The sequence below is a fragment of the Taudactylus pleione genome, unplaced genomic scaffold (genome assembly GCF_031769625.1).
Source record: "Taudactylus pleione unplaced genomic scaffold, aTauple2 ptg000478l, whole genome shotgun sequence".
Lineage (NCBI taxonomy): Eukaryota > Metazoa > Chordata > Amphibia > Anura > Myobatrachidae > Taudactylus > Taudactylus pleione.
The window spans coordinates 4,177,850-4,204,752 of NW_028284880.1; the positions used below are offsets into that span (position 1 = coordinate 4,177,850).

Consider the following 26,903-nt stretch of genomic DNA (forward strand, 5'->3'; position numbering starts at 1 on the left):
TTATGTCCTACATGTCCTCATCCTGACCAACTTATGTCCTACATGTCCCCCTCCTCTCTAGCTCTCCAGACTGCTATCCTATGCCTTCTCACCAACGTATGTCCAACATGTCCTCCTCACAAACTTATGTCCTACATGTCCTCATCCTCACCAACTGCTGTCCTACATGTCCTCATCCTCACCAACTACTGTCCTACAATGTCCTCATCCTCACCAACTTATGTCCTACATGTCCTCATCACCAACATATGTTCTACATGTCCTCATCTTCACCAACTGCTGTCCTACATGTCCTCATCCTCACCAACTAATGTCCTACCTGTTCTCATCCTCACCAACTACTGTCCTACATGTCCCCCCTCCTCACCAACTTATGTCCTACATGTCCTCATCCTCACCAACTTCTGTCCTACATATCCTCATCCTCTCATCCTCACCAACTTATGTCCTACATGTTCTCATCCTCACCAACTTCCGTCCTACAATGTCCTCATCCTCACCAACTTATGTCCTACATGTCCTCATCACCAACTTATGTCCTGCATGTCCCCCCTCCTCTCCACAATGCTTCCCAAATCTCCCCCTACTCACCAACTTATGTCCATGTCCTCCTCATCTCCAGCCTGTGCAGTACATGCCCCCCTCCTCTCCAGCCAGTGTCCTACATGTCCCCACTCCTCACCACCTTGTGTCGTACATGCCCCACCAACTACCCAGCCTGTTTCCTACATACCCCCCTACTCTACGTCTGCTGTTGAACTTGCACACAGCATCAGAGAACAAGTACTAAATGTATGGAGAATTTATATTAGATGGTAATAGCCGCTACAACATTAGTGATTGACAGCAGAAGAGGGCAAGGACATGACAGAGCACACTTCCTACTCCTCTAGATGGTGGCCTTAGAGGGAGCCATGCTCTTGGAGTATTCAATACTATGGAATGCAGCATCTTATTGGTTGTAAGATGCTTGGAACCAGTTAGCTTCGGAAACGTCCCTTGCAATAGTCGTAGAAACAAGTTATAAATAATAAATAAATAGTTATAAATATTTGAAGCAATGGCTTTATGCAGCCACATTATTAGAGGCTCTATTCCTGGCGATAGAGTGGATCTCCTACTGACTCCTTAGGACACAGAGTTTATGGTGATATTTTCCTTGTTCCTCATATCTTATGTTATTTTTTTGCTACAGGGAGAACTAGTCTATGTTAATTATGCACGAACTGAAGACTTTCTACTCTTAGAGCGGGTTTTGAGCATCAGTGTCCAAGACAAGATTGTTATTGCCAGATATGGGAAAATCTTTAGAGGAAACAAAGTAAGTATCAAACTTTTTCTTTATGTTCCCTCCCAACCTAGATTATATTTCTTTACATGTTTTCCTAGTTATATTATGTGCTGCTAAAGGTGTAGCTTGTAGGGATGGCCATCAAATGGCTTACTATCTATGGTCTCTATTGATGGTGCCATCGGTAGTTTACATGGATGATAGAAAACCATCTATAGACATCACACACAGCATCTCTGACTGATGGGAGATAGGACACGGCAGGTGGCGGGACAATTGGAGAAGTGGGCAAAGTTGGGGTTGGAGCTATGCGCCATGGACAGCGCTCCAGAAAAAAAATGCCATCAATAGCAGAGTACTACTGGACCTCCACTATTGACCACCGGCAGAAAACCATTGATGGTTGCTACCCATCGATGGCCATTCTTAATAGATCAAAATAAATGCTAAATAATTATAATAAAGACAAACAACTTATTATTACATTGATTAACACATTTCATTCTATCATAAAGAGAACATAACATAAATGAAAATAAATGCCTGAAATGTGAGAAAAATCCACAACATTTCCAGATTGCCCTGCAAGTCACTTTAATAAATTCTAAAACATTAACTAAATTCTGTTAATGTTTTCCAAGGTTAATAATGCAGAAAAGGCAGGAGCCAAAGGGATTATCCTGTATTCCGATCCGGCTGATTACTGTGCCCCCGGGGTAGAGCCCTATCCTGATGGCTGGAACTTGCCAGGTGGTGGCGCCCAACGTGGAAATGTCCTGAACCTGAATGGGGCAGGAGACCCTCTAACCCCAGGTTATCCTGCTAAAGGTCAGTTCAGGATCTTTAGCTATGTTGAGTCTTTAGTGGTGGGGTTCTACACTGATGTACAGTATAATCCATTCAAGAAGGTACTTGGTGGGTATACACCAATTGCCTAGAGCAGTGTGATTGGAATTCCCTTCTTCTACTTGCATAAACCTAATAAGGGGAAATAAAAGCTAAACCATCTGCCGCCCATTCATTTTTGTTTATGCTATTGTATCATTTTTGAAAGTGTGTATGTGTGTATTCTCCCCATTTGATATATAAAAGCAATGTTAACTAGGAGCTCTATAAATAGCCAAGATGTCCCATTTACCTCCATGCCCATCATAGCTTTTACCCACTTTGACCAGAGCTGTCCATGGTACATGGAGAACCTGGTCCTGTACCTAGAACCTTCTGTGGGGTTCCATAGATTTTCAGTCCTCTAAATATTGTTCTTCAGAGATTACGCTTTCACCATTAGCCAGAACTTTCCTTCAGCAGTTCATGGAACAAGTGCAGTCAGGGACTCCTGGGTCGATTTATCAAACCTTCTGAGGAGGACAAGTGGAAGTGCGGCTACAGAAACCAATTGGCTTCTAACTATCATTTATCTTTATCATTATCTACTGCTAAATAATTATTTGTCACATCACTCTGCAGTGAACAGGTAGAGTAAAAACTTTCCAAACTGATACTGTCCATTTACCTAAATGTAGCCGTAGTTACGCAGAGTATATTTTCTTGATATATGATAACTTTTATAATAGACACTTGTTACACCCTATTGCACTCTTCTCTTTCTGCTATGAAATAAATTGTGTTGTGACGACCTCTTCATTCTTAGCCGCTGTAGGGACAACAACAATATGATCCAGTTCGTAATACACAATAATAATTCTATGTTTTAACAGAATACACTTACAGATCTGATGTAAAGGATGGTGTGGGGCTTCCTAAAATCCCTGTCCACCCTATAGGCTACCATGACGCTGAGACTTTATTACGGTAAGCATCAAGGTGTAAGAACTGTTATTACATAATATTGATTAACGATATCTAGAAAAGGTTGAACTTTTTATATGTTAATCTACTGATGTATGAGGAAAGAGGTATAAACATTTCTCATACATCTTATATAACCTTAATGCATTGGATAGTACATGTCTTCTTGTGACTTTATTTCATCAGCCTCTTGACTTTTTTCCCGTGTTTTGCATCAGAGCAGGGGGTAGTTTTTATTTCCAAAGGCCTTAAATATGACCAAAAGCTGCTGGCAGGGGCATAGCCAGAACTTTGTCGTCCCCATAGTAACATTTTCAAGGGGCCCCTCGCCAATGCTTCTAGAGAGACACCTCTCTCCACAGTGGTTATATATTTTATGCCCCATAATATTGCCCTAGTTCATTTTATGCACCATATAGTAATAATGCCCTAGTCCATTTTACACCCCATAGTCCTGCTGCGCTTCAGGCAATAAGTATTGTGAACCCTAACCCTCCCCCTAGTGCCTAACCCTTCCCCTAGTGCCGAACCCTAACCTTCCCCCTATTGCCTAACCCTAACCCTCCACCTATTGCCTAACCCTCCCCCTAGTGCCCCTCCCCCTAGTGCCGAAGCCTAATCTATCCCCTAGTGCCTAACCCTTACCTTCCCCCTATTGTCTAACCCTCCCGCTAGTGCCCCTCCCCCTAGTGCCTAAGCCTAACCTTCCCCCTAGTGCCTAACCTTTTCCCTAGTGCCTAACCCCAACCTTCCCCCTATTGCCTAACCCTTCCCTTAGTGCCCCTTTCCCTAGTGCCTCAGCCTAACCTTCCTCCTAGTGCCTAACCCTAACCCTTCCCCTAGTGCCTAACTTTCCCCCTACTGCCTAACCCTAACCTTCCCCCTAGTGCCTAACCCTAACCCTAGTGCCCCTCCCCCTAACCTTCCCCCTAGTGCCTAACCCTAACCCTAGTGCCCCTCCCCCTAGTGCCTAACCCTAGTGCCCCTCCCCCTAGTGCCTAACCCTTCTCCTTTTACCTAACCCTAACCTTCCCCCTACTGCCTAACCCTAACCTTCCCCCTAGTGCCTAAACCTAACCCTCCTAGTGCCTAACCCTCTCCTCCTTTCCTAGTACATATTATGCAAATGCCAACAAATTCATTGTTATGATTAGTATACATCTCTCACCCGAGTTAATACAACTACATAGAGTTTTAGGGACTTGTAGTTGGGAGTTACATAGATGCTCTTTAATGGAGACTGTGATGATTCATATTAACATCAATTTCTATATGAAAACAGGACTCACATCTGACTGCTTTATTATCCTATACTCGCAACGATAAGTATTGCACATTTACCATTTACAGAAACATGGGAGGAGCTCCTGCACCGAACAGCACTTGGAAAGGAAGTCTAAACGTGTCCTACAATATCGGTCCTGGGTACACAGACAGTCATGCGACACAGTAAGCAAAACATTTATTTATATCCAGTCTGGTTATAGGATGAGTGCTGAGGAAAAATCAAACATTTATTGTGTGGAGTTCAAATGCCTTCAGCACATCTAGAAACCGATTTTCCCACTCGATTGCTAAAGGAGATTCTAGAGAGGATATGGAGCTGACCGCTTCAGGGGTCGGGCTGGGTTTCCAAATCATTAGGCCCTGACATGGGAAAATGTATGTCCGTGGGGAAGAAGTGCGGCTAAAACTAGGTGATTCACATAATATTAGTCCTGCAGCCTCCATGCAGACCCGGGATTCCCAGAATTATCTCCCCACCCTGGCTACTTCACTAGGAAGTGGACAGGATGTGGGAAATCCACCCACTCTTCCGTGGGAGTCCCTGAAAATTAGGGATGTGCAGGCTCGGATTAGTTCTGATTTTCCCACCAAATTCTGTTTTTTGCTGCCAAAAATCGGGTCTCAGAAAGAGGCAAAACGTCATCTTTCATGGACAAACATCATCTTTCATGGACTAGGAATGATGATGTTTGTCCATGAAAGATGACGTTTTGCCTCTTTCTGAGACCCGATTTTTGGCAGGAAAAATCAGAATTTGGCGGGAAAATCCGAACTAATCCGAGCCTGCACATCCCTACTGGAAAATGTGAGTCTCCTGCACCTTCTGGGAGAGGAGGTAAGTATGTTTTTTTGTTGTTGTTATTAATCATTTGTATGGCTAAAACAAACAGCCTCTGCCGAAATTCCTGCGAGCCGGGATGTATTTTTAAAGCGGCCATCATTTTAAAAGGCTAAATCAGGTTGCTGCTTTAAAAATACAGCCAGACTCTCAAAACAATCTTGCATCTCGCAGGCTATTACATAACCCCCTAAATGTGGCTTTGTCTATTCCATGTATATACACCACTGCTTGTAACTTAACTGGAATAAAGTACATAGTTTTATAGCGATATTTCAGGTAACTTGGTTTTTATTTCGGTAATGATTTATAATATCACTAATTTGTGCTACAAATGAACCCATATGTTTTACTGTCATTGGAACAGGAGGGTCAGAATGCACATCCATACCTACACAGAGATAAGGAGAGTGTATAACGTTATCGGGACCATTACAGGCGCCGTGGAGCCAGGTGACAGTGGAACATTATGACCTTTCTTTCCACATCTTGTAAATCTAACATTTGCTCAATTCAGCAGGGTCCTGAGCATGCGGAAGTCAAATTAGCCAGTGTGCCAGATAATCATGGCATAGGTATAGTGGTCGCAATGGCGACTGGGATTCAGATCTTAGGGATGTCACTTGTTCCTACTCAATCCAAAGGCTAAATAATGGTTCACTCTACAAAATGGCCACCTCCTCCACCCTAATCTGTGTCCTGGGCTAAATGACATTCAAAAATGTCTGTAATGAGCTGATAAAATGTAACTCTGTGCCGCATTATCAAACTCACTCATGTCATTCTTAGACAGGTATGTCATCCTTGGGGGCCATAGGGACTCCTGGGTATTCGGAGGGATTGACCCACAAAGTGGAGCAGCTGTAGTGAATGAAATTGTCAGAAGTGCGGGGAAGTTGAAAATTCAAGGTAATATTTCATGGACTTTTTTTTAACTATTTTTGTTTTTGCAATTGTTTCTTTTTTTATTCCTTTAAAAAAGATAGGGTACAGAAAGCAAAAAGGCGAAACAGAATTGGTCCTTTACTGAGTCATGCGAAATTTAGATGGTTTCCCTGCACCTACTATAGAGCGAGTGCTAATAATAGTGATGACGGCTGGTCTTGCTGACGGGGGATTGTGGGGATGTGATTGCATAAATTTGAATGTAATGTAATTTGTCTGTAATACGGGTGTATAGCCGCATTAGCATTCCGTTGGGTGTGGACATCAGCAATTTCGATCACATTATGGGAACTCAGAATCAGGCCCTGTACCTTGATGATGATAGATGCTGATTTCGCATCCTGTTGGCAGTCACTGACTACTTGAGCTAAACAGGAGGATACAGTAATTCATACTTTTGTAAATATTGTTCAGGTTGGAGGCCGAGGAGAACGCTGATGTTTGCCAGCTGGGATGCAGAGGAGTTTGGCCTGCTAGGCTCTACAGAATGGGCTGAGGTAACGCGCGTATAGTTTCTTGATAAATACAGATTGCTGCTGACATTTACTCTAAGAGGTGGAGAATTATCATATAATCCCTAAAACAAATATCCACTTTGTGGAGAAAAAGGAGAAGAAAATACGTTGTAGGGTGTTTGTACTAATCGTGCTTACAGTCATAGCGCTGAACTTCTTAGCTTAAAGAGCCAAAGGATATTTATGCTTTTAGTCGCCTTGGTGGCAATGGTGCTATTGCTGTTTAGAAAAAATGTTCCAGCTGACTTGATAAAAAACCTTCCCCTTCCTGATCGTATTATTAATCTGTCTCCTCCCCATATTTTGTCCTGATTCTTCATGTGCATCATCCTGCTGCATTTGCGATCCCAGCATTGCGACGGAGGTCGCAGGCTGGGATCACTATCGCGACCATCAGGGGTCTTTGCTCGCGATGGTGGACGGTGCCGGGCCGCCGGCCAGCTGAGTAAGCCTCAGCTTACTCAGACTGGCTGGCTTGCGAGTTCTGTAAACTGCTTCGACTAGTCCCTGGGCTTACCACTCCCCCCTGTATTGTGAACACTGGCCTACCCCGCACCGCCCCTTAAATGCCTCTGCCTGTCAATCAGGCAGAGGCATTAAAGGGTCTGCGTTCGACTACGCAGGACCCATTCTGCACACTAATAGAATGGGTCCTGTGCATGCGCAGATTTTCGATAATCGGGAATCTGCGTAGAGCATTGCATTTGCGTGCACTGCTGAATCAGGCCCATAATATATGTTATTATTATTATATAATATGCACACATTGATACACTAAAACAATGGTTCTAAAAAAAAATCCTGTGTGACACACTAAAGAGTAACATCCACGTACATGATACAACATTTTAAAGATATAAAAATAAATATAAATGAACATTAGCACACACTCCCCGCAGTCCTTTACATCCCAAACACCCCTTTTCTACCACGTTACCATTGCAGTGTTAAGCCTTTAGGACTCCTTTCCTCATCATTTCCTCTTAGTCTCCGTCCTACTGAGTTTGCTGCTCCCGGCTCCTCTCTGTGACAGACGTCATGATGCTGAGACATATGCACTGCTGTGGCTGCCTGCTCCCAGCTCCTCTCTGATGCTGCAGGAAGTCGGGGGGCGGATGGGACTTTCAGGGAGATGTACCAAGCTTTGAAAGTGATAAAGTGGAGAGAGATAAAGTACCAACCAATCAGCTCCTAACTGTCACTTTACAGTCTGTGCTTGGTAAATGGCAGTTAGGAGCTGATTGGTTGGTACTTTATCTCTCTCCACTTTTTCACTTTTGAAGCCTTAGTACATCTCCTTTGTTTTGACCACCCGCATAGTATCCAGTGGAGCAGGGGGGGAGAGTGGGAATGTACACTCTCCTCCCCTTGCACTGCTGATTGGCCAGGGGGAGAGAGGGAAAGTACACTCTCCTCCCCTTGCTCTGTTGATTGGCCAGAGCGCATCCTGGAGCAGGAGGAAGATCGGGAAAGCACAGTCTCCTCCCCTTGCACTGCTGATTGGCCAGGGAGAGAGGGGGGAAAACACACTCTCCTCCCCGTGCTCTGTTGATTGGCCAGAGCACATCATGGAACAGGAGGAAGAGCAGGAAAGCACAGTCTCCTCCCCTTGCTCTGCAGATTGGTCGGAGATGTCCAGTGGGAACCGCCCTTTTTTTTATATTATTTTTCTTTGTCACCCCATTGTCATTGTGCAGGGACCAACTGGCGACACACTTAAGTGTCGAAACATACGGTTTGAGAAGTCTTGCACTGTTGGATACTGCTTGTGTTTGTTTTAACGCCATTCATAACGTCAATATGAGAATATTGACATGGTCATAGTCCAGGTGGTGCAGTGGCTTCACCTACCTGCTTCGGGAGTGTCTTGTTGCCCGGTGGTCAGCTGATGAGGAGTTCCGGCGGTGTCATCTGCGGTGTGTACGCTAACCCTCCCTCCCGCAGCCTAACCCTAATGTCAGCATTCTGCAGATAGAACATTTCGCCATTTTGACAACTGTCAACATTGTGATTGTCGTCATAGTGACTGCATCCGGTTGAAAATATATGTAAATTCTTTCCTTATCACTTCTACATGGCACCACTAACAGGTCATGTTTGCTACTAAGATTATTTGCATTACTTTGGATCACACACTGCGATATTGGGAAATACCAATAAAGTGGAGAAAGCTCACTTGGGAGCACAGTAGTTCCAGTTACATTGTGGTTTTATAGGACTGTTTAAGGAGATGTAAACTTGTCTCTGCAATTCATCTACAATCCAGAAAGAAGAATTAGTGCAGTTACTGCACATTAATATTTACTATGGTTATTACTACAACTTTTAACCAACCTAATGGGAGATTTACAGGCCCTCATTCGGAGGCGGTCGGAGGATGCAAGCGGTCGCTCAGAAACTGGGCGGCCACTTGCATCCTGACCGTCCGCCTCTGTTTCGGTCGTTAGGCTGTGGATTTACACCCACAGCTCTAGCGACCGCTAGGGTGATGGTCGCGATGGTCCTTGACCATCGCGACCATCGGGGCTTACGACGAGACACTAGGGTAGGGTCTCACTTGTCGTAAGCCCCTGAGAGCTTCTGGCTCTATCAGAGCCGGAAGCTCTCCACTGACATCACTAGTGATGTCAGTGGGGCCTCCCCCAAACGGCAGGCGTTCCCATGGGAACGCCTCCGTTTGGGCTGCCACCCCCCCGGCCCGCCTTCCAAACGGGGCGAGCTGTCAATCAACATCGACAGCTCGCCCCCTTTGGAAAGAGATCCGATACGACCGGCGCTGTCGGTCGTAGCGGGTCTCACGCATGCGCACGAAGGAGCCGGCTCCCTCGTGCGCATGCGCACTGGACAAACATCGAGGCGGCCGTGCGGTCGTAGACCGTACGGCCGCCTCTGAATAAAGCCCACAGTATCAAGCCTTCGAGAGAGCTATAGCAGAGAAATTGCCCATAGCAACCAATCAGCTTCTACCTGACAGCTATAGTATCAAGCAGTCGGAAGCTGATTCGTTGCTACAGGCAACTTCTCCACTTTGTCTCTCTCGAAGATTTGATACATCTCCCCCCTAGTCTATTATTATGATATACTACTTACCGATTTGTTTTCTTTTAATTTTAGTACTGTTTTATGTTTGCAGGAAAATGTTAAAATACTGGAGAAAAGAGCAGTTGCTTATATTAATGCAGATTCCTCTGTAGAAGGTAAGTACAGTGTGTGTGATGTGTACTATTATGTAATGCAGATTCCTCTGTAGAAGGTAAGTACAGTGTGTGTGATGTGTACTATTATGTATCATCATCGTTTATTTATATGGCGCCACAAGTGTTCCGCAGCGCCTTACAAAGTACATAAACAAATAGATTGATTTACAGTGACTTACAGTACAGTACAATACATTACAGGACATGGATAATATACATTGCTACATTCACGACCATAACACCCAGATAAGCAACAATGCAAAGCAACCAAGTGTTAGGTGCCCTGGTAGAGAGTAAGAAGTAGATTAAGGTATAGTAAGGAGATGCACAAGAGGGTAGAGGGCCCTGCTCATAGGAGCTTACATTCTAAGGGGGAGGGACAGACAGACAGGGGTGAAACAGATGGGGTAGGCAGGGAGAGAGGAGTATGTAGCAGCAAGTTAAGATGAGAGCTGGAAGGCTTTGATGAAATAGTGGGTCTTGAGAGCACGTTTGAAGGATTGTAGAGAGGTGGAGAGTCTGATGGGAAGCGGGAGAGAGTTCCAAAGGTGGGGTGCAGCGCGGGCAAAATCTTGTAGGCGGGAGTGGGAGGAAGTAATCAATTGGCATGAGAGGCGGCGTGCATTTGTTGAACGAAGAGGGCGGACAGGAGAGTGAAGGGAGATGAGATCAGAGATGTAAATAGGAGAGGAATGGCTGAGGGCTTTGTAAGTGAGTGTGAGAGCCTTAAATTGCGTTCTAAAGGGGAAGGGGAGCCAGTGTAGGGCTTGTAGGAGAGGGGAGGCAGATGCAGAGCGTTTTGAGAGGAAGATGAGCCGAGCAGCAGCATTGAGGACAGACTGGAGAGGGGAGAGAAGGGATTTGGGGAGGCCAGATAGGAGAAGGTTACAGTAGTCCAATCTGGAGATGACCAATGAGTGTATGAGGGTTTTAGTGGCATCCTGGGTGATAAAGGGTCTAATCTTGGAAATATTTTTAAGATCAAAGCGACAGGACTGTGAGAGATTCTGCATATGTGGTTTGAAGGAGAGGGAGGAGTCCAGGATAACTCCAAGACAGCGCACTTTGGGGCTAGAGGAGATAGTTGTGCCATCAATTGATAAATAAATGGTGGGAAGTGTGGTTACGTAGGGGGGAGGGAAGATGATAAGCTCAGTTTTAGACATATTAAGTTTAAGAAATTGCTGGGACATCCAGGAAGAAATGGCAGAGAGACAGTTTGAGACACGAGTGAGGAGAGAGGGAGAGAGGTCAGGGGAGGAAAGGTAGAGCTGAGTATCATCAGCATAGAGATGATATTGGAGGTCAAAAGAGCTGATTAGTTCACCTAGTGAGGATGTATAGAGTGAGAAAAGGAGAGGTCCAAGAACAGAACCTTGGGGAACACCCACTGCAAGAGGCTGTGGGGGAGAAGAGGAGTCATGAGAGGAGACAGAGAAGGATCGGTCAGAGAGGTAGGAGGCTAGCCAGGAGAGGGCAGTGTCACGTAGACCAAGGGAGTGAAGGATTTGCAGAAGGAGAGGGTGGTCCACAGTGTCAAAAGCAGCAGAAAGGTCAAGGAGAATGAGCAGAGAGTAGTGGCCCTTGGATTTAGCAGCAAGGAGGTCATTGCTGACTTTTGTGAGGGCAGTTTCAGTGGAGTGGAGAGAGCAGAAGCCAGACTGAAAAGGGTCAAGGAGGGAATGAGAGGAAAGAAAGGTGGTAAGGCGCTTGAAAACAACACGCTCAAGGAGCTTGGAAGCAAAAGGGAGGAGAGAGATGGGACGGTAGTTGGAGAGAGTGTTAGAATCAAGGGTTGTTTTTTTTAGTATGGGGGAGACAAGGGCATGTTTGAATGCAGACGGGACAGTGCCTGATGATAGGGAGAGATTAAAGAGGTGGGCAAGATGGGAGCAGGCAGAAGGAGAGAGGTAGCGGAGGAGACATGAAGGGATAGGGTCAAGGGGGGAGGTGGAAGGGGGGGAGGACTGTATGAGGGACATGACTTCCTCTCCAGATACAGGGGAGAAGAAAGTTAGAGTTGGTAAAATTGAAGGAGAGGGGTGATATGGGAAGAGAGGCTGAAGTGGATAGCAGGGGGACTGGTGGGATATGATGTCCTGACGTATGGAGTCAATTTTAGATGTAAAGTAGGTAGCAAAATCAAGGGCAGAGAGTGAGGAGGGGAGGCGAGGAGGGGGTGGGTGGAGGAGGGAGTTGAAGGTGGTGAAGAGACGTTGGGGATTTGAGGACTGAGAGGAGATGAGGTTCTTGAAATATGACTGTTTAGAGAGGGAAAGGGCAGCACTGTATGATGAGAGCATAAATTTGAAATTGAGAAAATCAGCCTTAGAGCGTGATCTTCTCCACTGTCGTTCGGCAGTTCGCGAACACTTTTGCTGGTATCTGGTGCATTTGGAATGCCAGGGTTGAGGTGTAAATCTGCGAGGGTGAATAGTGATTGCCGGAGCAACAGACTCCAGAGCAGAAGTAAGGGAGGTATTGTATAGAGAAATGGCTTGTTCAGGGCAGGAGAGAGAGAGGATAGGGGAGAGAAGTGAGTCAAGCTGGGAAGAAAAAGAAACTGTGTCAATAGCGTCAATGTTACGCTTAGTGATAGTGGCCTTAGGAGGTAGAGGAAGGGAAGGAGAGAGGGATAGGTTAAAAGAGAGAAGGTGATGGTCTGAGAGGGGGAATGGGGAATTGGAGTAATCAGAAATATCACAACGGTGAGTGAAGACCAGGTCAAGCGAATGCCCACTCACATGGGAGGGTGAGGAGGTCCATTGGGAGAGACCAAATGAAGACATGAGGGTGAGGAGTTTGGAGGCAGAGGCTTCTGTGGGGATATCAATAGGAATATTGAAGTCACCTAGGATAATAGAGAGAAGGTCAGAGGAGAGAAAGTGAGGAAGCCAGGAAGCGAAGTTGTCAATGAATTGGAAGGAGGGCCAGGGGGACGGTAAATGACAGCTACTCTAAGGTGAACTGGTTGGAAGAGGCGTATAGCATGAACTTCAAATGTAGAGAAAGTAAGAGATGGTTCAGAGGGTAGGAGTTGGTAGAAGTAACCGGGGGATAGAAGGACCCCTACCCCACCACCATGGCAACCCCCAGGCCGAGGGGTATGAGAGAAGATGAGGCCCCCAGAGGAGAGAGCAGCAGGGGAAGTGGTGTCAGAGGGTGAAATCCAGGTTTCAGTAATGGCTAGGAGATGCAAGTTTTTAGAGATGAAAAGGTCATGGGTGGGTACGAGTTTGTTACATACTGATCTGGCATTCCAGAGGGCACAGGATAGAGGGACAGTGTTTGTGGGAGAGATGTGAATTAGATTATTTGGGTTGCTGTAGCGAGAAGGTGAGTTTAATATGGGTGGCCGAGATGAATGTAGTGGAGAGATTATGCGGGGACCAGAGCTGGGAAGGGAATCTGTAGGTGGTTGGCAGGGAGGGAGTTTAATATGATGGGGGTGGTATGGGGTGACATGGAGAGGAGGTTTGGAGGAAGGATTATCAGTGGGGTAGTAGGACAAAGGAGGGGTAGAAGAGAATGAAAGTGTATTAGTGGGAGAGGAGAGGGAGGACGGCAGACAAAGGAGGGGAGATAAAGGAAGGAGGAGGTGGAGGAGACAAGGGGGAAATGATATAGGTGGAAAAAGGGGGTAGAGCAGAGTATTAGGTAGACAGTGAGTGGAGGGGGAGGTACACATGAGAATGGTGTGGAAGAGTTGGGTAGGGGGAGGAAAACTAGATGTAGGAATAAAGTATGAGTGCAGAGAAGCAAGTAACAAGGAAAATGTGCCTGCAAAATTTCCAAACTATTATTGAGCAGAGGAAAAGAGGAGAAATGGAATATTAAAGTAAACTGAATTAGAAGGCAGATGACAGGCTAGGAAAAGAAGAGAGGTGGGAAGACATTATTTCTAAGAAATAAACTGAAATTGGCACTGAATACAGTAAGCTATGAGTTGTTTGTGAAACGAGCGAGTCAGTACAAATATTAGCAAGTGTAAGTTCTTATAGTGAGCAAACAGAGGCCAGTGAGGATTGTCCAGGTGATGCAGACAGCAGGTGCTTGTAGTGTAGATATTGTGAACTTACATTTCTTGATTATACTTTGTCCATATGTTCTTGTTAAAGAATAGATTCAGGTTAGAGTGGTCTCCTTCTGTTTAACTTCGGTTTAATGCCTGTATAATGCCGAATTTGGTAAGAAATGCACTTTTACAAATTATGCACTTCTAATAATTAAGCCCTACTCAGCCCAGGGGCCTTCAGCCTTCCTATGAACTTAAATAGTCAGTGATTGCATGTGTATTCAATGAATCCAATCATCCCCCAATACCCTCCCACTAATATGGCTAGCAATAAATGTCCTAACATAAACAAACAGTGAATGCCACAAAGCTAAGAAGAACTAGGTCTAGTAATCTATACACTTTTCAAGTAATTAAAAATTAGATGGTCTGCAGCAATGATGAGTTACCTAGTTTGCAGTACACTTTTCAAGTAATTAAAAATTAGATATAATGCAGATTCCTCTGTAGAAGGTAAGTACAGTGTGTGTGATGTGTACTATTATGTAATCCGGATTGCTCTGTAGAAGGTAAGTACAGTGTGTGTGACAGTGGCATCCCTACCTGGTGCGGGGAGGCTTCTAGTGCGCGCGGCCGAGCCGTGCACTGGTGAAAAAGGGGGCGGGGCCTCGCAGGCAAACCCCCATTTTGTCACTCTACGGGTCCCGGAGGTGTGGAGTGCCCCCGGGGACCACTCTGTGTGCAGTACTGAGTGCTGCATGTAATACTACAGTGCAGCACCTGGCTCCTGTCGCCACGGAGGAGCCGGCACTTTGGCGTCACCCCTCGGCGGTTGACACCCGGTTGCAGCCCGCACCCTCCTTGTAACGCCACTGGTGTGTGATGTGTTGAAAGGAGTGCGATACAAGCAGGCACCAGTCGTCTTGTCCCTCCAGGGAGGTTTCATGTCCTGTTCCAAGATGGCCATCGAGAGCACTACTGAGCATGTGCATGGGACATCTTGTCTTTAATGTGTACAGTGTAGACTAGAGGTGTCAAACTCGTGGCCATCCAGCTGCTGTGGGACTACATATCCAGCATGCACTGCCACAGTTTTAGCATGCTGGGATGTGTAGTTCCACTGCAGCTGGAGTGCCGCAAGTTTGACACCACTGGTGTAGACTGACATGGTGGGAGACAGAAGGTCATATGAGAGACCTTGTTAATACACACATTTAATGTTGGTCCAGCATCCTGCACCACTGCCCACAAGCGGCATACACTCACTGGCTGGTGAGCTTGAGCTCTATGGAACCCAGCTCTGTGTGCATGTAACAGTGAGTACAGCTGTACCTGCTATCTATCAATAAAGCAGCACCACTGGTTAAGTAACTGGAGAGATCCACTGGTGTGTGCCTACATAACTGTTTATGGCTGGATTAAGACCCACGTGGTACTGGGGCTGAAAATGATCAGGGACCTATTGTGAAAAGTGGAGGAGGGGTGGCCAGTGCTGTGTGGGTGGGGTCAGTGTCATGTAGGCATTTACACTAAATACATAGAAGTACAACAATAGCATCATTTTGTGAGTAAAATGAAGTACTGACTGACTGACTGACTGGTTTGGTGGCTTGTCATCACCACGCTGCAATGATGATGGGCCTATTTTTATATGGAGGCCTTGGGCTATAATCCCATCCACCCCAGTGTTAATCTGGCCCTGCAGGTGGTGATTTGTAGGCTCCAGTGTTGGAGCCTGGATACTGCCCGTTATACCTTTCTGTAGAACAGATTGTCTAGGTTGTGTAATACACAGCAGTATGACTTTAATCTTGGATGGAATTATCTGTATTAATATGGAATTATTATGTATATTCCCCAGGTGACCAATGACAGGAAAGCGGATTCCTTAATATTCCCGTTAGTGGGCACCTCACTTGTGATCACATCCTCCGCCTTATATTGTCCAGTTCATCTTGAAATCTCATTCATGTTTACAATAAGCCAGTTCTCTCACGTTCAGTCTTTTGCAGAGTCTTATTTTCCTCTTTCAGGATGCCTACTCTGCTAACTAACCTTATAGCCATTCATAATTACCACACACTCCAGTGCCATACAAACTAAAGCATTCAGTGGTACTCGGCACTTATTTGGCTCCCCATAGAATAATGATATTCAACACACCACGTCCACTAAATGAGCCTAAGGGGTAGACTGACTAAAGCTCTAAAAAAGTGGTGGTGTTGCATTCTAGTAAATCAGAGACAGGCTCTGAGTGGTTGCTATGGCCAACAACAACACCACTTGTCTGTCTTAGAAGCTTTAGGGTGGGATGCATGACGATCACCGCAAAGGACCGCTCTGTCGGTAAGAGCGGCCCTTTGCAGTGGAGGGACTTCCGAGTCTATGACCCAGAAGCCCGTCCAGCGTCATTCTGCGCGTGCCGCTGGGGGTGCTGGGAGGGATTCAATTGGATCCCTCTATCAGCACGCAGCAGAGAGAGAAGCCTATAGGCTTCTATAGGTAACGCCATCAGGAAGATGGCGTTACCCACCGCAACCAAGTCCTTGGTGCATATGAAAAATGCGATCAAACCCGCATTTCCGTGGTTTGATCGCATTTTTACCCTTGATGCCTCCCGCCCCTTAGTAAATCAACTCTTGATACTATTTCTTTAGGTTCACATCTATGTTATTGCAGGGCTGCACCAGGCTGTATGAGCTAATGCAGACAGAACTGCTTCTGACAAACATATCTGTTACACCTCAGGGCAAAGGTTCCCAAACTCCACCTTTTACAGTCCAGGTTTTAGGAAAATCCATACTTGAGCACAGGTGACTTAATTAGTACCTCAATCAATTTGATTTAACCATCTGGGCTCAAGCATGGATATCCTTATAACCTGGACTGTAATGGCTGAGTTTGGAAACCTCTGCCTTAGGGGATACCTAGGTCCTCTGCCCTTCTGTAAATCTCAGTGGGCACTCCTGCATAATAGTGATGAATGGAAATTGGTAACATGAAATGCCTGTTCCTTATTATACCCAATACCTGTTATCATGTTACCAAACTCATCTTCTTTATTTTAGTTGTTATAATAATATAATGTGGGGAAATACATGGATGAATACATTTGTCTTGCCATGTAAGTTTATGGGCAGGATGTACTAAACACAAAAATGTATGTTTTTGTGGGTTTTACTGCATAACCCCATATGCACTAAGCACTGGAATACGATGCATCACAAAGGACAGCTCTTATCGGGAGAGGACAGCTCTTATCGGGAGAGGACAGCTCTTATCGGGAGAGGACAGCTCTTATCGGGAGAGGATAGCTCTTATCGGGAGAGCTGTCCTTTGCGATATCTTAAGTACATACCGTGGTAATCAACCACGGTATGTACCCAATGAGAGGCGGGATGTACCGCATTGTGGATACAATGTTTAGTAAATCCCACCCCATATGTTTTGTTTTACAAGTTCCAAAATAAGATGTCTTTCTTTATAGTCAGAGAAAAACAAATGATATACAATTGTTGTCGTCGCACTTGTGTAAGCTGGAAATGGCTCTAAATCTGTTGATTAAAACAAATGGAACGCAATCAAGTATGAAAAAAGGATAAAACTGCGCTGGAATAAAGTACAACAATACTAAAGATAATCTCTATTTAAACCAATCAAATCAATCACAGATTACATATAAACAATATACCACAATAGTATTAAAAAGAATAATAAAAGACAATTATTCACTGCAGTATTGTAAACATAATCTAATATATATGTATAAAATCATATGCTTATGTAGATAATAATGTTCTTTATAGCTTTATGAAATACTGTGTCCAGATCACCATGGCTGGTAGTGTATGTAAGTATAATCAGCAGTTACCCCTGTAACTTAGTATCAGGCAGCAATTCCAAATGAAGATGACATTTTTTATCTGCTCCTTTTGTTACAAAGTAACCGAGTTCCAGAGATCAAAGTCCGCGCCTTGGATAGTGTGAATAGCGCTAGTGTATCCTGTACTGAGTCTGGGCCTCCGTGCAGCACCACCGATGCCTGCCAGAATTTCATCCGCACTTTCCCTCGGGCCACGTGCGGCTTGTTCCAGCTCAGGGTCCCGCCGGCTGTCAAGTAAGGCTGCGGCTGTACAGCTCACCGCGGACGATAATGGCCAGCACTTGTCCTAAGACGTGTCTGGCTAGGTTAGATTTGTGGATCCACCAGACAGTAGCGGTGTGGCCACGGCTGCAGGGATCCCCATAATGGTGCTTTGCTGGCAGTATTAATACCGTCCCCAGATAATCAGTTGGACACAGTTCACTTCAATAGTGGTAATGGGCAGTAACGCGTTTCGCCCCCACCTTGGGACTGTTTCAAGCTGAATGCCTGCAGAACAGCAGGGGTTCCCGACTATAAGACAGTAATTAGTTAGGCAATGTCTAGATAGACACCAGATGTTAGACAGTGAATAGTTAGACAGGGATAAAAGTTCGACAGGGACAAAAGTCAGACACACTAAAGTTAGACATGTAAAAAGGTCGACAGGTACAAAAGGTCCACAGGGTTAAAAGTTCGCCTTGAAAATGGTCAACATTTTTTTTAGTTTTAGAGTTGGGCACTTACTGGAGGGTTAGGCACTTACCCCCACGGTTAGGGTTAGACACCAGGAGGGATGGTTAGGGTTAGGCACCAAGGGGAGGGTTAGGGTTAAAAAAAATAAAAAATTGTCGACCATTTTCATGTCGAACTTTTGACCCTGTCGACCTTTTGTACCTGTCAACCTTTTTACATTGCTACCTTTAGTGTGTCTGAGTTTTGTGCCTGTCTAACTATTCACTTTCTAACATCTGGTGTCTATCTAGACATTGTCTATCTAATTACTCTCTATCTCTTATACTGTACCACACACAAACAGCAGAACATCCCCCTCTAATAAATAGGGGAATTGCAGATTCCATTATTCCTTAGAGTCCATGGGTTGTCATTTATGATCATTGGGTTTTGAGACTTCATAATACCTGTATACCTGTACCTATACAAGAACAAATGTAGACTAACCACAATACATACAAGATTAAAAAGGATAACAATTATACAGTTCCAAAGAAATAAAAAACATTATAACCGTACATTCATTATATCAGTGCATAATTTTAATCTCAATTCCATTTGTTGTTATATTCATCTATTTATTCATATTCCAAGATTCATGGATGAAACACCTGGTTCAATTAAGAAATAAGAAGTGAATGACACCTACAAATATAGTGGTGTTATTTACTCTTCCATTATATACACATATATCTCTCATATACTGAAAAAAATGTATAATAAAGTGCACATTATATAACCATTAGAGAACAACTCAAAAACAAAACACAAATACCTAAACTAAAACATGCACTGATATATGTATGCACGTAAATAAACTACCTAGATCTTATTTGTCTGGCGATGTACACTAATTGCATACACGTATTTAGACTAAAACCAGAGTTAACCAGCTAAACTTAATGGTGCGTACACACGGTACGATGTCTATGAACAATATGAACGATAACAATATTGTTCAACGATAAATCGTTCATATCGTTCATTTTTATGCAGTGAACGACCAACGATGCGCGTTCCCACATGGACGTTAACGATATCTATGGTCGTCCGTACATGCAGGCCAACTTGGACGATTTCATCACGATTTGCATGTTCACAGATGTGGCTGGATGACTTCACTGAAATATATCGATCATAGATATCTTTCAGTCTGTGTACCCAATATCGTTTGTCCTGCACTACAGAGAGTTGAAGGGAAATCGTTCAGCGATATCGTTGGCGGTGCAGGTTGTACCGTGTGTATGCAGCTTAAGAGCGCCAGAAGGTGCAAATAGAAGGGAGACCAAAGAGAACAGATATTAAAGAAGTTGGAGAGAATACGTTGGCGAACAAGGTATGGGTTTCTCACCCTGCATGTATGTGCCCTCTATTCTAATATCCCTCATGTGGGAGGCATTTTAGCCATGAAAAAAACACATTAGAGAAAGATGGTAATATGTAAGAGAGACAACAAAACTTCCTATTGGATTCAATACGATTTATATTAACTCATAACACTGCACAACAGTGAAAATTTTTCCGATGTGAAAATAGTTACTTCTAATTGATTTCAGCATGCAAAGAATGACCATGACATTTAAAACTCTTATTAGCACTGAGTTCCGAGATATATCCCATTTATGATGATGTAGGGGTATTCCTAGTGACGTGGGCAGAATGGAGAGAATCTTACCAGCAATCTGCATTCCGCGCAGAGGGGGCGGGGCCTAATGACCCAATTAAATTAATCAGTTATTTGTCCCCTCCCCTATTCAAATATATGCGATTCACGGGATTACCCCCACAAGATAACTGTGGTGCACTGAGTGACAAGCATAGTGAGCGATTCCACCAAGACATTTCAGCAATGGAACAAAGATATCAGGGAAGGTGATCACTACTGCTGGACAGTGACAGAGATGACCCAGAAGAGGAGTACAAGCGACAAGCAAAGAGAAAGCACCCCCATGAATAGGCCACTATATTAGGGGCCTGATTCAGAGCCACTCGTAAGCGGCAGCTCGTTCGCTCCGAGCGATGTTTGCCCAACTGCGCATGCGTACGGATCGTTATACGCATGCACGAACCAGTCAGTGAGGCCGAAATTCATGTGCTCGCAAAATAGCGAATGCCTGATAATTTGAGTGACAGGATGAGGCATATGTGGGTGGTAACAGGGGAAGGTGCTTGAAAACGGGGAGTGGAGATCCGAACGCAGGCATGCTTAAAGGTCAAAACGGGCGTTTTATGGGTGTGCATAATTAAAACAGCAGCCTCATTGACCACGTCACTGGGTTATTTTATAGCCAGAACTGCTCGCAAAATTGTGGTAGCAAAAACCAACCACAAGAATAGCGAGCAGCTCATACCCTGGTCGATGTACTCGATTAATCTAATAAATAGCGGACATGATGTAGGATGCGAGCGGCCAGGGGGCGTAGTTTCCCAAAAAACGACCGCAAGTTTTGTTCGCTCGTTCAGACCTAGAGGCGTGAACAGACCGCAAAGAGCAAACGGTTAATTTGAATAGCCACCCCTATTTTCTGGACGAGCGAGCGCTAATTGCGTCCGGCTCTGAATCAGGCCCTATATTAGATAGTACTTTCCTATGCTGTATGTTTGTTTCGTATGCTGTATGTTTGTTTCGTTTTGTGTTCTTATTTGTGATTGATTGAATTAAAACAACTGTTATTTATTTTCTATCAAGAAAATATCAGATTACCGTATATACTCGAGTATAAGCCGAGTTTTTCAGCACATTTTTTGTGCTGAAAAAGCACCCCCTCGGCTTATACTCGAGTCATGCCCGCATGGTACGCTGCTGAGTAGCGTACCATGCGGGCCGCGGTGCAGACTGTGTCACTGTGACACAGCCTGCACCGCGTGTGTAGCGCTGACCGGACGGAGTTCGGTCAGCACTACACACTGCCAAACACACAGCCGCCGGAGCCGGCAGCTGTGTGTTTGGTATAATCAGCAGCCGCTGAGAGTCTGTCAGACTCTCAGCGGCTACTGCTGCTCCCACTGCGGGAGCCATCTTCCGGCTCCCGCAGTGGGTAATGGGAGAGACGTCGTCATGACGACGTCTCTCCCATTATGCAAAGCGGCGGAGGAGCCTGTAGCAGCGTCGGGACCAGGAGCGGGGTTACAGGTAAGTGTTGTTTTTTTTACATTTCTTTCTACTGGGGGGGCTACTACCAGGGGGTACTACCAGGGGGGGGGGATATCGCTACTGGGGGCACTACCAGAGGGGGGGATTAATAATGGGGGAACTACCAGGGGGGGGATGTTGCTACTGGGGGCACTACCAGGGAGGGGGGGAATACTGGGGGCACTACCAGGGGGGATGTTGCTACTGGGTGCACTACCAGGGGGGGTTAATACTGGGGGCACTACCAGGGGGGGATATTGCTACTGGGGGCACTACCAGGGGGGGGGGATTAATACTGGGAGCACTACCAGGGGGGGATGTTGCTACTGGGGGCACTACCAGGGGGGGTTAATACTGAGGGCACTACCAGGGGGGGATATTGCTACTGGGGGCACTACCAGGGGGGGATTAATACTGGGGGCACTACCAGGGGGGGTATTACTACTGGGGGCACTACCAGGGGGGGATATTACTACTGGGGGCACTACCAGGGGGGGATTACTACTGGGGGCACTACCAGGGGGGGATTACTACTGGGGACAGTACCAGGGGGGGATTACTACCAGTAGCTGCTGCATTTCCCACCCTAGGCTTATACTCGAGTCAATAAGTTTTCCCAGTTTTTCGTGGTAAAATTAGGTACCTCGGCTTATTTTCGGGTCGACTTATACTCGAGTATATACTGTATATTAAAATAGCTTTTCCATATGACTATATTACTAATCTACATACAGTATAGTGCAAGTAGTGTAGCTCAAAAAATAGAGCTAGTAAAAACATTCTGAAATCATTTGTTTTACTTGACCTCAAATTAGTAATGTATGACTATTTTTACAAAGGAAACAAATTAAAAGTATTAATTTGTTGTACAGTGTAATTAAAACTTCTGCAGGATTTTCTGCTTATACAGATGTATTTAGGGCGCTACGGTTTTGTGTTAATATGTAAACTATCAATTGTTCTATTGTCACTTTTTTTGAATCCCTATTTTTTTTTGCAGGGAACTTTACCTTGAGAATTGACTGTACACCACTAATGTATCAACTGGTTTACCGCTTGACAAAAGAGGTATTTATTATGTTATTAAATTAGCTACATAAGTTTTATTTATAATTATTCTAAATTGGTATTAAAATTGTTGTGTTACGTTGTGGTGGGGTTTAGCAGAATGGTGATGTAGAGGGTGAGAAAGGAACTAACAATATTGGTTTCTGTATTTAGTAAGCAGGGGAAGGCTGGCAAGCTGGGCAGGAGGGCACTTACTGTTTATGGAATGTAGCTGTCCCACAGGACATTCAGAGAGATGATGATAAAATGTTAAATTGGGGATCAGGGAACTGATCCTTACCTATAGACATCTGCTTTACACTGATTACCTACACTTAGCATGTATAATGCATTTAATTTACGAGTATAATACCGACCTCCATCTGCTGTCTAGTTTACCAAACTCTGAGTCTTATTGTTAAATATAGCCCCTAATGGGATTGCTAATGTACAATACAGACTCAGATGTGATAGATAGTGTACAATAGATGTGATAGATAGTGTATAATACAGACTTGGATGTGATGGATAGTGTACAATACAGATTCAGATGTGATGGCTCATGTACAGTACAGACTCATATGTAATGGATAGTGTACAATACAGCCTGGGAGGTGATAGTGTACAATACAGTCTTGAATGTGATGGGTAGTGTACAATACAGACTTGGATGTGATGGATAGTGTACAATACAGACTTGGATGTGATGGATAGTGTACAATACAGACTTGGATGTGATGGATAGTGTACAATACAGACTTGGATGTGATGGATAGTGCACAATACAGACTTGGATGTGATGGATAGTGTACAATACAGACTTGGATGTGATGGCTAGTGTACAATACAGACTTGAATGTGATCGGAAGTGTAAAATACAGACTCAGATGTGATGGCTAGTGTACAAAAAATCGTCAATCTGATGCCTAGTGTACAAAGCAAACCTGGACAGTTGGTGTGCAATACATAATCTGATGCCCTGTGTAAAATAAAAACCCCAGCGTGTTGTCTAGTGTACAATACAGCTCACTATATGACTAGGGTACAATACAGCTCACTATATGACTAGGGTACAATACAGCTCACTATATGACTAGGGTACAATACAGCTCACTATATGACTAGTGTACAATACAGCTCACTATATGACTAGGGTACAATACAGCTCACTATATGACTAGTGTACAATACAGCTCACTATATGACTAGGGTACAATACAGATACCAATCTCATGCCTAGTGTAAAAACAAAAAACTAGTTGAGAAAGCAAATCCCTAAACTAGAAAACTAGTGCAAAAAAAAAAAAAGCAGATACAACATACAGAGCCCAGACTCCATCATGTACCTGCCCCGCCATGCCAGTTGGATGAGTGCAGGGACTTTGTCATCTTTGCTTTTAAGAGTGATGGAGCATATTTAGTTTCTCCTGCAGTGGACTCCATTGGTTCCAAAGCTCAGTGCAGTAGAATCAACTAAATGCTATCGCCAATGGCACTCACAACATAAAGCTGTACCAAATCCAGGAACAAATCTGGGAACACCCCACAGTAGGGAGTCCAGTGAAAATGGCAACTGTTCCCTGAAACCCGGGAACACAGTAATAAACAAAGGCTGGGTAATGACAGGCGGACAGGAGGGTAAGAGGGCCCTGCTCGCAGGCTTACAATCTAAAGACAATACTGCATGTCTAGGCACCATCAAATGAAAATCATTATAGAGGGAAGGGTAACCATCATGGACGCGCAGATGAGATTGTGAGATCAGAGGAAAGTTAATGCAAACACGTAGTCTCTGGTTACGCTACAGGTGGAAGTGAAGGCCAGATTGGAAGTGACCCCCTTCCCTGGTGACAGATCTGCATTATATATATATATATATATATATATATATATATATATATATATATATATATAGTACCAATTCACAGCCAACAAGCTGCTTATTTTCATTCTCCCCAGATTGCCAGCCCAGACACTGGTTTTGAAGGCAAATCTCTCTATGAAAGCTGGCACAAGAAAGATAACTGGACAGAATATAAGGATTCTCCAAGGTAACTACATGGCAAACCTGCTGCATTGTTCTCTACCACCAGCAGGCTGTGGATTGCTCTTAATAACACACTTGTCAATCTAACTGACTTAAGGCCATATTCAATTAGAAGCGAAAAGTCCGTTGCCGGACTTTTTGACATCATCGCGGGTTTCAGGTGCGAAAAATTAAAAAAGTTGATATACATTAAATGGGTCTCTATGTTGGCACAATCCTCCATCTATTTACTGACCAATCTCCCAGTGCAGTACTTTGGGACATAGCCCTGGAACTTCCACTATTCTTTAACATGAGCCTCCAGACTGCACTCACCTCTCTAGTACTTTACGGGATGATCCTCCCCTGGAGACCCTTATGGCCTCTTCAGTTCAGCAGGGTTCCACCGCTTTGCAATCTATGCTGGTCATCCTTCATAGTCTTCTGTGTATACTGATGGAGGTATGCAATCGGGAAGCCGACTGCCTAAATACCGGCAGCCGGCTTCCCGACTGTCATATCCCGGCAAGGGTGAAATGGCAGGCATCTAGATGTAGACACCCGGCATTTCCCCGACGCCGGAAGACCGGCGCCCGGCATCCCGATCGTAGTGATGACGGGCGCCGCGAGCGGACAGCCGCGGGGGGGGGAGGGTTAGGTTTAGGCCACCCGGGGGGGACTTAGGGTTAGGCACCCCCCTGGGTGGGTTAGGGTTAGGCTAGGGGGAGGGAGGGTTAGGGTTACCCACTCGGGGGGGAATTAGGGTTAGGCACCCCCCCGGGGGACTTAGGTTTAGGCAGCGGGGAAAGGGGTGGTTAGGGTTAGGCACTTAGAGGGGGGATTAGGGTTAGTCACTTGGGGGGGAGGTTAGGGTTAGGCACCCCTAAGGAGAGTTAGGGTTAGGGGGGTTAGATTAGGTTAGATAATACTTACCTATACACGATCGAGATTTCCAGCGCTGTCGGGCTTCCGCTGCCGTGATCTCTGCTGATGTCGGGCTGCTGCTGCCGGGAATCCAAATGCCGGCCGTGCGGCCGGCAGTATTTCATACCAATTCCACTGATGGATATGACATGGGTCTAAAAATGGCAACTGGTTCCTGATTGGATAGTTGAGGTGCTCTTCCAATCACAAAACAGCTGTCATTTCCATGTCATAATCCTCAATTTTTCAGCTCTCTCACAATTGATTATGAAGGTCATAAAAGAAGGCCCACAGGATACTTACCTACTATCACGGAAGGTGCGGGAGGCTTCCGATTCTTCTGGTAGTCCCCCGCACCCCTTGAAGAGTAGATGGATGTCCTGCATTACACCTGTTTCCTAGTAAAGTGGGGATGATGGGGGGATAATGCCGGGAATCGAGGGTCCATATGTATAGCGCAGGGCTACATTTAGCACTGCCTCTTCCTCATGGATCTGCGATGGCCAGCAATTTGCCACGGCCCCCTAAGATACTGCATCTCCTCTACGAGTTTCTCCTGGAGAGGAGCAACAAAAAGTAGACAAGAAGTGTCCACAGTCATTGTGGTGGATTCCCACCTCAGAACTCATGGACAGAACTGAGGATGTTTTAAAATAGTTTAATGTGTGAAACCTCTTTGTAAATGGCCCTATTTTTTTTTTCATTTTCTGCTTCAAATACGCTCCTAAGATGCAATTTGTTTGCCCTTTGAGAATAAAACAAAGATGTCCTTGAGAGATTCTTATTTTTCCATGCTGCAACATATAAAAAAATCTGAAGGTGATTGATAAAATAAACTATTTCATTCAGCGGTGGTTACTGCAAGCAGAAAAAATAGAATACTATGTACTCATTAAAGTGAATCTTTTTGGACATTCTGGGCTTAATTCCGATTTGGATGCAGCTCTGGACACACCGCAAAAAACTACTGCAGTCTGCGTACGCATATTCACCACAGAGAAAAACCGCCTGTCGTGGACGCGTAGCTAGACTTCCGCCGCACTCTGCCAGTGTGGCTGCTTTGTGTTCCCGCCTTGTGGCCCTCTGAGTTTGTGGATGGAGTGATAAGTGTCTGACAGGACACTCTCGAATCATTATTTAAATTTTCTCCCATTTTAAAGGATAAACAAGCTGGGTTCAGGAAATGACTTTGAAGTCTTTTTTCAGCGACTTGGCATTGCTTCTGGAAGAGCTCGCTACACTAAAAATAGGGTGAGTGTTTTCTACCAGAGCACCTGGT

At 44.9% G+C, this 26,903-nt stretch overlaps 1 protein-coding gene across 1 annotated transcript in view; it reads left to right on the plus strand.

Moving 5' to 3' along the window:
- Positions 1-26,903, plus strand: part of LOC148503037 (putative N-acetylated-alpha-linked acidic dipeptidase) — a 64,813-nt gene that overhangs the window by 15,246 nt on the left and 22,664 nt on the right. The window contains exons 5-15 of the mRNA XM_088449034.1: positions 1,196-1,321; positions 1,933-2,119; positions 3,010-3,103; positions 4,451-4,549; positions 5,593-5,678; positions 6,015-6,134; positions 6,585-6,667; positions 9,819-9,882; positions 22,628-22,695; positions 24,634-24,725; positions 26,785-26,875. Of these exons, the coding sequence (XP_088305160.1) occupies positions 1,196-1,321; positions 1,933-2,119; positions 3,010-3,103; positions 4,451-4,549; positions 5,593-5,678; positions 6,015-6,134; positions 6,585-6,667; positions 9,819-9,882; positions 22,628-22,695; positions 24,634-24,725; positions 26,785-26,875 (1,110 nt within the window). The remainder of the gene's footprint in view (positions 1-1,195; positions 1,322-1,932; positions 2,120-3,009; positions 3,104-4,450; positions 4,550-5,592; positions 5,679-6,014; positions 6,135-6,584; positions 6,668-9,818; positions 9,883-22,627; positions 22,696-24,633; positions 24,726-26,784; positions 26,876-26,903) is intronic.